Source organism: Mizuhopecten yessoensis, unplaced genomic scaffold (genome assembly GCF_002113885.1).
Source record: "Mizuhopecten yessoensis strain PY_sf001 unplaced genomic scaffold, ASM211388v2 scaffold11125, whole genome shotgun sequence".
NCBI lineage: Eukaryota > Metazoa > Mollusca > Bivalvia > Pectinida > Pectinidae > Mizuhopecten > Mizuhopecten yessoensis.
This window is the reverse complement of record NW_018408892.1, coordinates 670,477-683,159: the sequence shown is the minus strand read 5'-3', so window position 1 is coordinate 683,159 and position 12,683 is coordinate 670,477. Positions and strand designations below refer to the sequence as shown.

Below are 12,683 nucleotides of genomic sequence, written 5' to 3'. Positions count from 1 at the left end.
TAGTGCTATTGAAACAAAATTCAATAATATGGTGTTTTTTATATATTCTTCTCCCAATATTGTCATTGATTTTTCCGTTACTCGGTTTTCATTATATAAGTCTATGACGTATTATCCAGGAAAAACATCTCTGCACCATTTTCGTATGTGCCTTACTAAATTGTATTACGAAATCATATTTCCCAGATTATCTTATGAGACAGAGAAATTGAAAATTTAGCATTATGAACATTCAGAAAATTGTCTTACAATAGACAAAAATGCCTTGATATCATTAAAATGACTTAAGAATTCAATGAAATATCCAATAAATCATTAGATATATTGTCAATTGATAACGGGTTGTGAAATATGTGTGGCCTCGAACTGTAGTTCAGAGCGGTAAAAGAGAATATCAAATACAGTTTTAGCACAAATTTGGCCTCACCTCATAATAAAATATAAAGAAGCATAACCTGTCTTTACAGCCATCAAGTGAGACTGAATCCAGCGTTGAATGTCTGTTTGGCAGCGCAAGGTCGGGACAGAAGGTTTTTTAAACAGTAATGATACAGAAATTGTCGCTGTTAAGGCTACCAGAGTAAACAGGAACAGTCCGAACGGTTTATTGAAAGTGACATGGTTCTTCGATTAGTTCTCGCTTGAAGGGAGCGTTTCAGTCATGATTGGGTTCCCTTTCACTCACCGGTTGAATGTCGGCTATAATAGGTCTATGCGAAGTCAATTACATTACACAACTGAGTAAAAATAAAACGGTAGGCAAGAAAAACTGTAATTGTCTCAGCACAATTTCAGAATGAACACCAGTACAAACAAATCAATGAAAGTTAAACAAAGAATAACTATAATAACACATTGCCTGCAAATACGATTTGAAGCAATCAGACATGCAGAATACTTCAAACCTTACCGAGAGTGAGCTTAATGCATCTATTCTGTGGCAGGTTTATGGCCCATCAACACAACAATAAGGACTATACCGGATCACGCGAAAGTCTCAATGGCCCAGCAATACGACAATTAGGACCATACATGAGCACGCGAAAGTCTCAATGACCCAGCAATACGACAATTAGGACCATACAGGATCACGCGAAAGTCTCAATGGCCCAGCAATACGACAATTAGGACCATACATGATCACGCGAAAGTCTCAATGACCCAGCAATACGACAATTAGGACTATACAGGATCACACGGAAGTCTTAATGGCCCATCAATCGACAGGGAAAACAAAAAACTGACTGGCTGGGAAAACATATATATGGATATACAGTGTATAAAGATTAAAGAAAAAGGTTAAAACGGAAACAGTGTTTAGGGTTGTTGGTTGAAAAGTGGTCATTCGATTTAAGCACAGGCTCTTGCAGTTATATAAGTCACGAAGCCTTTAATGTAACCGATCTCAAGGTCAGTATTACAGGGCATGGATATGTTTTTCTTATAAACGTTTATCACTTAAATAATAACAAATTATTGTGATTCATAGTACACGTGATTAGAAAATGTTTTGTAAATTTATGTATCAAAACAATTTTTGATCGGTGATCGGATTTTTATATCATAAATCACGTCCCGCTGTTCTGTACTTTATCACACTTGTCTATAAGCTGTCAATATATCAATGACGTTCTAAAGCCATTTCTTCATCAGCTGCACCATATTCAGGACATGTCTAAACGTCACGTACGTATATACGGTATCTATTACTCCTAAGATACTGTTCGTGTTTCTTTGTGGTTAATTGGTTCATTGCCTTCAACAGAAAATTGCAATTTTCTTGACACAAACGTTAGTTCTAAAATCATATATCCATGACAACAACACCATAGTCCTAAGTCTCGTACGGTGGCCACGCTACATGACACTATTATTTGATTAGTGCTGCTGATGATACCACCGATATTTGTCGCTATGTGAGATGTCTGTGATGTTACTGATGCTGAGATGCTTTGTATAGACGCACGAGATTGCTGATGGATTAAAAGGACGTGTAATTGCTCTGATGTTGCGGTCAGGCAATGATAGTGACGTGTTGTGGCAGCCATAATTCAAACATGATGTCTCTGTGTATGCCGCATTTCAGCATGGAGGAATAACAGGTAGGTGTACTGTAGAACATTATTGATTTACTCTTTTTTCATTTTTTCATTTTTAAAGTATTTAGACGATGAAACGTTTACAATACAGACTGAATCATAATCTAAACAAATTTACTTCCATGCTCTTGTCAGAATTTGTTCAAACCGTATTGAGCTGACAGCAGGGGATTTTTGTAAATCCTATAGTCAGAATAAAATCATCTGTGTATCTGTGTAAATACAAAATAAATCGTTTTTAAAAAATCTCTACTCATATCATACTTCATAGATTTAAATCATTGTAGAACTGAACATACAATATATAAAATAAACATTTTTTTAATATTTAATGCTTCATATTTTATATTGATTCAAACAGTGAAGATTTAAAATCATATAAGGGTTCAATGAATGATTGGCCGGTTTTGCTGTGAACAAAAAATGCATTGACGTCTTCAGATGTTAGATATGATGGGAAATCGTGTTCTTTACTTACGGGGATAGATTGTAAAATGATAAAAATAGTGTTCATGACTTAAGAGGTTAGAATGTAAATGATAAAAAGTCGTGTTCTTTACTTAAGAGGTTAGATGGTAAAATGTTTAAAATCATGTTCATGACTAAAGATGTAAAATGGTGAAATGGTAAAAATCGTGTTTATGACTTTAGAGGTTAGATGGTAAAATGAAGAAAAAAGAGTTCATGACTTAAGAGGTAAGATGGTAAAATGGTGAAAATAGTGTTCATGTCTTAAGAGGTAAGATGGTAAAATGATGAAAATAGTGTTCATGACCCAAGAGGTTAGATGGTAAAATGGTGAAAATAGAGTTCTCGGCTTAAGAGGTTAGATGGTAAAATGGTGAAAATAGAGTTCATGGTTTAAGAGGTTAGATGGTAAAATGGTCAAACTAGAGTTCAGGGCTTAAGATGTTAGATGGTAAAATGATGAAAATAGTGTTCATGACTTAAGATGTTAGATGGTAAACGGATGAAAATAGTGTTAATGACTTAAGAGGTTAGATGGTAAAGTGAAGAAAATAGAGTTCCTGACTTAAGAGATTAGATGGTAAAATTATTAAAATCATGGTCATGACTTAAGAGGTTAGATGGTAAAATGATGAAAATATTGTTCATGACTTAAGAGGTTAGATGGTAAAATGAAGAAAATAGTGTTCATGACTTAAGAGGTTAGATGGTAAAGTGAAGAAAATAGAGTTCCTGACTTAAGAGATTAGATGGTAAAATTATTAAAATCATAGTCCTGACTTAAGAGGTTAGATGGTAAAATGAAGTAAATAGAGTTCATGACTTAAGAGGTTAGATGGTAAAATGAAGAAAATAGGGTTCATGACCCAAGAGGTTAGAAGGTAAAATGGTGAAAATAGAGTTCCTGACTTAAGAGATTAGATGGTAAAATGAAGAAAATAGTGTTCATGACTTAAGAGGTTAGATGATAAAATGATGAAAATAGTGTTCATTACTTAAGAGGTTAGATGGTAAAATGATGAAAATAGTGTTCATGACTTAAGAGGTTAGATGGTAAAATTATTAAATCATGTTCATGACTTAAGAGGTGAGATGGTAAAACGATGAAAATTTTGTTCATGACTTAAGAGGTTAGAGGTTTTTCGGGGTCAAAAATCAAAAGTGCTTCAGTTACACTAAATACGTATTTATTTTTTATTAATAATGTATCATTTTCCAGTTTGTTGCATATTATTTTTATCATATTGAACATTATAAAGTTGTACAGCAAAAATGAACCTGCTACAATTAAATATGGCGACACAATGACAATTTAAGTGATCAATCTAGTGCCAAAAATGGTGAAATTTTGGCCTTTTTTGAAGCACAAGAAATACACATTAATACACATTTTCAAAATGGCCGCCGAATTGGTAATTTTCTTAAATTCTTGTAAAAAAAGTTCTACAAACAACAGGCATCTAGTTTTATGACATATTTTTCAGATGCGTGTTTGCTAATAAACTTGATCATAAGTTGTTAAATATTACAAAAACCCTTCACACCAGATCAAAACGAGACTTGAACGTGATTGAAACCTCAGAAGAGTACATCCTTAAGAGGTTAGCTGGTAAAATAAAGAAAATAGAGTTCATGTCTTAAGAGGTTAGATGGTAAAATGATGAAAATAGTGTTAATGACTTAAGAGGTGGGATGGTAAAATGAAGAAAATAGAGTTCATGACTTAAGAGGTTAGATGGTAAAATGAAGAAAATAGAGTTCCTGACTTTAGAGATTAGAGGGAAAAATGAAGAAAATAGAGTTGATGACTTAAGATATTAGATGGTAAAATGATGAAAAATAGTGTTCATGACTTAAGAGGTTAGGTGGTAAAATGATGAAAATAGTATTCATGACTTAAGAGGTTAGATGGTAAAATGAAGAAAATAGAGTTCCTGACTTTAGAGATTAGAGGGAAAAATGAAGAAAATAGAGTTGATGACTTAAGATATTAGATGGTAAAATGATGAAAAATAGTGTTCATGACTTAAGAGGTTAGGTGGTAAAATGATGAAAATAGTATTCATGACTTAAGAGGTTAGATGGTAAAATGAAGAAAATAGAGTTCCTGACTTTAGAGATTAGAGGGAAAAATGAAGAAAATAGAGTTGATGACTTAAGATATTAGATGGTAAAATGATGAAAAATAGTGTTCATGACTTAAGAGGTTAGGTGGTAAAATGATGAAAATAGTATTCATGACTTAAGAGGTTAGATGGTAAAATGATGAAAATAGTGTTCATGACTTAAGAGGTGAGATGGTAAACTGATGAAAATAGTGTTAATAACTTAAGAGGTTAGATGGTAAAATGAAGAAAATAGAGTTCATGACTTAAGAGGTTAGATGGTAAAATCCACTAGTCCAGCTGTTGCGTTGTCTTTTGTCCTTTGTCTCCCAAGATCCATATGTTGTGTTGTCTTTTATTCGGTGTTTAAGAGGTTAGATGGGAAAATGATGAAAATAGAGTTCATGAATTTAGAGGTTAGATGATAAAATGATGAAAATAGTATTCATGACTTAAGAGGTTAGACGGTAAAATCCACTAGTCCAGCTGTTGTGTTGTCTTTACTTCGATGTCTCCGCTGGTCCAGCTGTTGCGTTGTCTTTTGTCCTGTGTCTCCAAAGATCCATATGTTGTGTTGTCTTTTATTCGGTGTCTCCACAGGTCCAGCTGTTGTGTTGTCTTTTGTTTGGTGTCTCAACTGGTCCAGCTGTTGCGTTGTCTTTTATTCAGTGACTCCAATGGTCCAGCTGTTGTGTTATATTTTGTCCGGTGTCTCAATTGTTCCCGCTGTTGTGTTGTCTTTTGTTCGGTGTATCCACAGGTCCAGCTGTTGTGTTGTCATTTGTTCGGCGTCTCCACATGTGCAGCTGTTGTGTTGTCTTTTGTTCTGTGTCTCCACTGGTCCAGCTGTTGTCTTGTCTTTTCTCTGGCATCTCCACTGGTCCTGCTGTTGAGTTATCTGTTGTTCGGCGTCTCCACAGGTCCAGCTGTTGTGTTGTCTGTTTTTTTCTCGGTGTCTCCATTGGTCCTGCTGATCTGTTGTCTGTTTTTCGGTATCGCCACATGTCCAGTTTATTGTCTATTCTCTTGTTCGATGTCTCCACGGGTCCAGCTGTTTTGTTGTTTTTACCATGGTTTGTGGTCTGATCACATCAATTTCTTATATAATAATACATGCAATAAGATGCATATATTTAGGTCACTCAAACACAAACTTGATAGGAAATCTCTAGAAATTATATTCAAGTCATATATTCGTCCAATTCTTGAGTATCCTAGTGTTGTATGGAATATTTGTAATCAAACTGAATCAGATCTTCTTAAATCTATCCAGCTAGATGCTGCTAGAATATCTACTGGTCTCCGAAGAGGTACTATTCATGAAATCATCTATAATGAAATTGGATGGGAAACTCTTAAGAAACGTAGAACGGTTCAGCAGCATATATTGTTTTTTAAAATAATTAACCATGTTAGTCCTAATTATCCTTTTGAAATGGTTGAACCTTACATAGTCAGCAATGAAACTATGACCCATTATGTCCGACATCAACGTATATTTGAACCACCAATTTGTAGACCTAATGCATATTTCAACAGTTTCTTTCCTAGCATAATGTCTTGGTGGAATAGACCTGAATGTAACTATTACAATTTGAGATCTATAAGTGAACTCAAAAAACAACTTGTTTATCATGCCATACCCCAAAACAATGAAGATATATGTACTAAGATTTTAAATATGAAGGGACTAGATCTTTTAACATAACATTGTGTCAACTTCGAAACCGTGCAAGTCAGTTGAACACTGATCCCTTTAGAGACCATCTTAATGATAATCCCTCCTGTATATGTGGTTACAATAATGAAGATGTGAGTCAGTTCTTTCTGCATTGCCCTAGATATATGACTCAAAGACAAAATAAATTAACTCTGTCTCATTTACAGCTTGACACACATTTAAATTTAAACTTAAACTTGGACCTCAACATTTATGAACATCTAATGTTTAATATTAATATATTGACTAAAGGAAGTAGTTTCCTTAGTGAAGATCTTAACGCTGCTATTCGTGCTTTTGTTCAGAGATCTATAGAATTGACCAACAGATTTTGAATGTTATGTATGCATGTATATATGTATGTATGTATGTATGTGCATGTGTGCATGCATGCATGCATGTATGTATGTATAAGTGTATGTATGTTTGTACATGTATGTATGCATGCATGTGTGTATGTATGGTGTCTCCTATCATTATTGGTTCTAATCTAATTCTTAAGTTCCTAAAGCATGTATGTAAATATGCATAGATCATTATATTGCTATTGTTTGAGATGTACCTCCTGGGAGAGGGCTTGTATAGGCTTTGCCTGTTGCCTAATTCCCATTAAATCTGATTGATTTAATAAAAAAAATTAAATGAAAGTGTCTCCACATGTCCAGCTGTTATCTTGCCGTTTGTTCGGTGTCTCCACGGGTCCAGCTATTGTCTTGCTGTTTGTTCGGTGTCTCCACAGGTGCAGCTGTTGGCTTGTCTTTCGTTCGGTGTCTCCACAGGTGCAGCTGTTGGCTTGTCTTTAGTTCGGTGTCTCCACAGGTCCAGCTGTTGTGTTGTCTTTTGTTCGGTGTCTCCACATGTCCAGATGTTGTCTTGCCGTTGTTCAGTGTCTCCACAGGTCCAGCTATTGTCTTGCCGTTTGTTCGGTGTCTCCACAGGTGCAGCTGTTGGCTTGTGTTTAGTTCGGTGTCTCCACAGGTCCAGCTGTTGTGTTGTCTTTTGTTCGGTGTCTCCACGGGTCCAGCTGTTGTGTTGTCTTTTGTGCGGTGTCTCCACAGGTCCAGCTGTTGTCTTGCGGTTTGTTCGGTGTCTCCACATGTCCAGCTGTTGTCTTGCCGTTTGTTTGGTGTCTCTACAGGTGCAGCTGTTGTATTTCCTTTTGTGTGGTGTTCCCTTTGTTGTTTTGTATCAATTCGGAGTTGGTATTCCTTATGCGCTTAATTAAACACGTTTTTTTATAATAACAAAAATAAGATGTTATCAATGTTGAACTGAAGTTTGCACAAGGGCTTTTTCTCTTGTTCTGTATGCTTTGTTGGCAGTTATGTCCCCTTTACAATACCTGTATTGAATCTTGTTTGAACTGAAACATTTTTGTCCTCTTTGTGAATTTTAGTTGAGGCATCTGTCTGAACCTATTATAGTTTATCTCTATTATGATATAAATATATTTTGTCCTGAGTATTACCCTCATTTCTCGGCCACATTTTTTAGGTATAATTAACCCAAGGATAATTTATTTGGCTGTATTTTCTTGCAGTTTAAAGCCGGAAGCACCTTACTTACAACTGATACAAAAGCTTGTCTTATATTTATTTTTTTATATATTTTTTCAATACAGTGACAATAATAATGGATCAGTAATTCATTCAGATCATATAATAACCTATTTGTCACCAATTATCTTTCATATCACCACTCATACCATACAAATTATGCAAAAAGAAATTTGTATCACTAAAGACTGCATATGGATAGGTATTATTTCATTTACTAGCACTCTGTATTGCTATAAGGAAGAAAGAGGGATAAAAGGAGAGAAAGAGAAGCTGGTAGGAAAACAAAGAAGAGAAAGAAGAAAAGATAAAGACAGATATCAGACAAGCATGTCAGGGAAGGAAGACAAAACAGAGCTAGATACTAATTAAAGTTAAGTAACAGAATTGTTACTGAATAATTAAGATATCAGCCTAAATCATGTCAGATTTTAGGCGAAATCAACTAATTTCATCCATTTCTTCCATTTATTTAGAATATTTTTTAGACAAGGATCACTTTTACCATATGAAATACATTTTTGAACCACATAGTTTTCTTTTATTACATTAGCTATAGCCATAACAGAGAGAGTACCATGTATAGTTCTGGTGCTGTAGATATAAAATTTGATTAGAAGAAGAACTTCATTATCAATGCATTGTAAATGCCTGTGTTATTTGCGAAACCAAATAACAATGTTTCTTTATTTATAGGTAATGTAATTGTTAGTGTATTTAACAACCTTTCAAAAAAAAGCCAGAACATTCTGAACTTCATCCCATTCCCAGAACATATGCACGATTGTCTCCCTTTCTCTATTACAGAAATTGCAATTAGGATTGTTTGATAAGCCTATTTTATGTGCATAAAAGTTAGTTGTTAGAAATATAGTGGTTAACCTTTAATTGTAGCCAACGTAGTTTAAAATTTTGAGTTGATCAAAAAGGAATACTTTATTTTTTTTCCATTTCTGTTGGGGTTTTTTATAAGAAGAATACGAAATGGTTTTACCCCTTAATTCCATCAATAGAGTTTCTAAAAATAATTGGTCATTGATAACAAATTCTATATCACCATTTCGAGATTTTTTTTACATAATTAGGTTGGTATTCAAGGAGGCAGTATTGCAGTTTAATGTTTGTAATTGTATTACCAATAAGATTAAAATAATCCTGGTAATGTAATAAGGAATTGTTGAATTTTCTCAGCCCCTTCCCTTTTTTAAATCATATAATTTTATCATAAACACAAATTTCTGTTAATACTTGAGCTGCAGTGTAGTGTAAAATCAAGATTCTCCTTTCTGTTCTCATAAAGACAATACATGTGTGCACGTGTATCATTACATGTACTGGCGCCAAGTATATCAACTGATGTAAATAAGAGTATATATGAGTCGTGTGATGTATGAATATATAATATGAAATGTTTGATTGTAACTATACCAGGTTTTGCGGAAAAATCTTGAATTAAAAGAAAATTACAAAACCAAATAATAAACTGAATGATAGTTATTGCAAAGTCTATCAATATATACAAAACATAGCAAAAAATACTGTTCTGACAGGTATATTGTTTTCGCACACATTCCAAAACCAAATACTACAAAAAAAAAGTTATTGAAGTGTAGATATCGAACAACAGATTTAAGAGGAATTTCACATGGACAGGTTTCTTTAGTGGTAAATGTGTTTATATTGTCATAAGAAGGCAGAGTTATTCACACCTTTAAAACAAGAACGTACTCAGAACATTTAAAATAATTACCTCATCTGTTAGACAATGTAAAAACAAATTAAATCACTTTGCATTCAGATTGACTATTAGATGCTGTTTATCTTAACTTCAATTTTCTATTGAAATAATTAAGTTACCCACAAATTGGCATTGGTGGACAATTTTAGTTTGATAAATATAGAACATATGTGGGGCAAACAAAACAGATACGTAAACAATCTCTTATTTAGTGTTATGGCTGTAGAATAATGAAAATATGAATTTGAATATTGAAATATATGTAATCGGTTAGATATTTCGTAAAGAAATGTGTTTCTCAAAACACTGACTGGATAGTGGGACAACTGGGATAATGGTAGCTATACGCACAGGGCTTGATCGTTATATTTACAGATTATCACATTGAGGGTTTTTTTTGTGAGAACAATATTTTCATCGCAAGCACGGGGAGGCCACCACATGTGAACCTTAAAACTATGTAATTTTTTTAAAACAATATCATCGTCATTGGCTTCTCATATGTACATTTACGCTTGTTACTTTCACATTTTTTTATTACTTTATGATGATCACTAAATGACGGACTATTTTCCTAGTTTTTTGTGGATACTATTTGCGGTTCAGGACGTCACCTGGCGAGAGCATGCCGTTTTTTTTCTCGAAAAAACAATACATTCCCAATTGAAAAGATACATTCTCAAGTTTTTCTCAAATTGTTCGCTACGTCCTCTTAAGCATTCCCATGCTTAAAACGCACGATAATGAATTTATCATGCTACCGGTTGGTGATATTAAGTAGTGTATAGACGATTTCCTATATTCTGTATAAGAATGTTGGTGTTATCTCCCCTTACAACTCTCTACGAGTAACTGCTCTAAGGATGACCAGAAATCAATATGAATTGATTGACCGTTTTGATAATTCCTATAGTATACATGACCAATTTCTATATGTAGCTATTTTTCTGTTGCAGCACAACGCAACTTATATCAACAATACATTCAATGGATATGGATGTTGAATTGTGATATTACAGGTGGAATTAGAGAAGTCGAGGATGGGATGTGCAACTTCTATGACAGCAGCAAACCGATCAGTTGTTTCAACGACAGAGTCAAAACTTTTGACAAATAAACAGCGATATATCATCAAAAAAACATGGAAAGTGATGTGTTCCAATATCACTGGACACGGCATAAAGGTTTTTCTCCGCATATTTCAACTCCATCCGCACGTCAAACAATTGTTTCCTTGTAGAGACGTTGAAGGGGAAGACCTCTTACGTGATTCCAACTTCAAGGGACATGCCTCAAGATTTATGCAGGCTGTCGGAGCGGCAGTCGAAAACATTGATGACATAGAAGCAGCACTCACGCCATTACTAACTGGCCTTGGAAAGCAGCATATACAGTTTACAGGTTTTAAGAACGAATATTTCGACGCATTTACAGAGGCCATGATGTATGCATGGCATGAGGAATTGAAAGGACAGTTTTCCGGTGAAACAAGCCTGGCATGGGCGACAGTATTTGAATTCATAATGCACAAACTGAAGGAAGGACACGCGGCGGCATTAGCTAACAGCGATAAGGTTCAACAGAATTTAGAATCCAATGATCAGATTGCATCGAAGTGAAAAGTTATTATTACCGTGTTATTGCCAGCATGTTTGAAGAACATTTGATGGTGAAAGCAACACATGTTGTTTTTGTAACATTCTGTCGGTACGTTTTTTGACAGTTTGAAGTTTAAGTTGTCAAATCAGGACAACCTGTTTTTGTGTGACAATTTACAATTTTAACTCATAAAATCTTCCAAACTTCCCGTGTTGGACTTTTAGAAATCGTTATGTATACACCAGTCTAGCTGGACACGTTTTACAAATTACGACGACTTAAACATGTCGTCAATTCATGTCAAATGATAAATGAAACATATTCTTTGTTGTTTTATTTTAGTTGTAGGTACGAGTTTAATCGGTAGATTGTTGTTAACCTCCTAGTTTTGATGGGTGCCATATGTGGCAAGGAAACGCTTAACATTTTGAGGCACTTCATTTTAAGCTAGTATTTTGCAGGTAATGTCTTTGTTTTTGTTTTTTGTAAAACAAGGAATCTTCGTCAAAAATCATTTCTTTTATTTACAGAGAGAACAATACAAAAAGTAATGTATACATAAGATATAAAAAATTCGTGCAGAACTAACTTTGGCCGTTTTTCATTATTTCAGTCTAATGTTGTCCCTGGAAAGAAAACAATAATACCATTATATATTTCATTTCAAATTTAAGATCTTACAATGCATGCTTTTGTTAGAATAAAAAATCACACGTGTCCTGAAATAAAAATGAAGTGTTTAAGAAAGTATACCGGAGCAAAGCAATATAAATTAGTAACGCTATTTTACGACAACAGTAATTATAAAGTAATTACTTTTTCACCTGGAATGCTTTTTGTTTCGTTCCCTCAGCATTTTTATAGAAAGTATGACAGAGTAATGTCAGGATGCAAGTATACATCGGGATAAATACAGTACTGTAAATATCGACATTTTCGCGGATCAGAATGTTACCTATGTAAAACAATTTTTATCGACAATGCTTCTGAAATTTTCCTTTCATCACATATAAAAGTTGAAATAGGCCAAAATATTGATACTGTGACTAATTCAGCTTTTCCTGAATTACGTCGTGTACTTACATGACAGCCACATTCATTACAGACATCACAGACACCAGAGTTCTTCAGCACTATGGATTGGTAGAACTTCGTCACTTGGTTACCTGTTTTGTAAAAGAAATAAAGCATTTGAATACGTTAAATCCTATCTAGCGGGACGTATGTTTAGATGAAATGTCGACCTTACTGTTCCTACTAGTATATTCTTGACCCTTTATGGTAGAATCATTGTAGGACAAGTTTCAGACTAAATCCTCGCAAAATATGAATACTTACTCATCGCATGTAAATCGCACGTAATTTGATCATGCCAAATGCTATGCTGTATACATGTTT

At 34.2% G+C, this 12,683-nt stretch overlaps 2 protein-coding genes across 11 annotated transcripts in view; one reads left to right on the top strand and one right to left on the bottom strand.

The window, feature by feature from the left end:
- The first annotated feature begins 2,065 nt into the window (after positions 1–2,065).
- Positions 2,066–11,346, top strand: LOC110466212 (neuroglobin-2-like). Its single transcript, XM_021522590.1, has 2 exons — positions 2,066–2,102; positions 10,643–11,346. Exon 2 carries the CDS (start codon positions 10,727–10,729, stop codon positions 11,303–11,305), a length of 579 nt encoding a protein of 192 aa, XP_021378265.1. The 5' UTR covers positions 2,066–2,102; positions 10,643–10,726; the 3' UTR covers positions 11,306–11,346.
- A 443-nt stretch (positions 11,347–11,789) lies between these two features.
- LOC110466205 (CD109 antigen-like) overlaps positions 11,790–12,683 on the bottom strand; it is an 81,024-nt gene continuing 80,130 nt past the window's right edge. For all 10 annotated transcript variants that reach the window (XM_021522576.1, XM_021522577.1, XM_021522575.1 and 7 more), the window contains exons 35-36: positions 12,369–12,451; positions 11,790–11,911 (exon numbers count right to left, since the gene is read on the bottom strand). In XM_021522576.1, the coding sequence (XP_021378251.1) occupies positions 11,900–11,911; positions 12,369–12,451 (95 nt within the window). In that variant the 3' untranslated portion in view covers positions 11,790–11,899. The remainder of the gene's footprint in view (positions 11,912–12,368; positions 12,452–12,683) is intronic.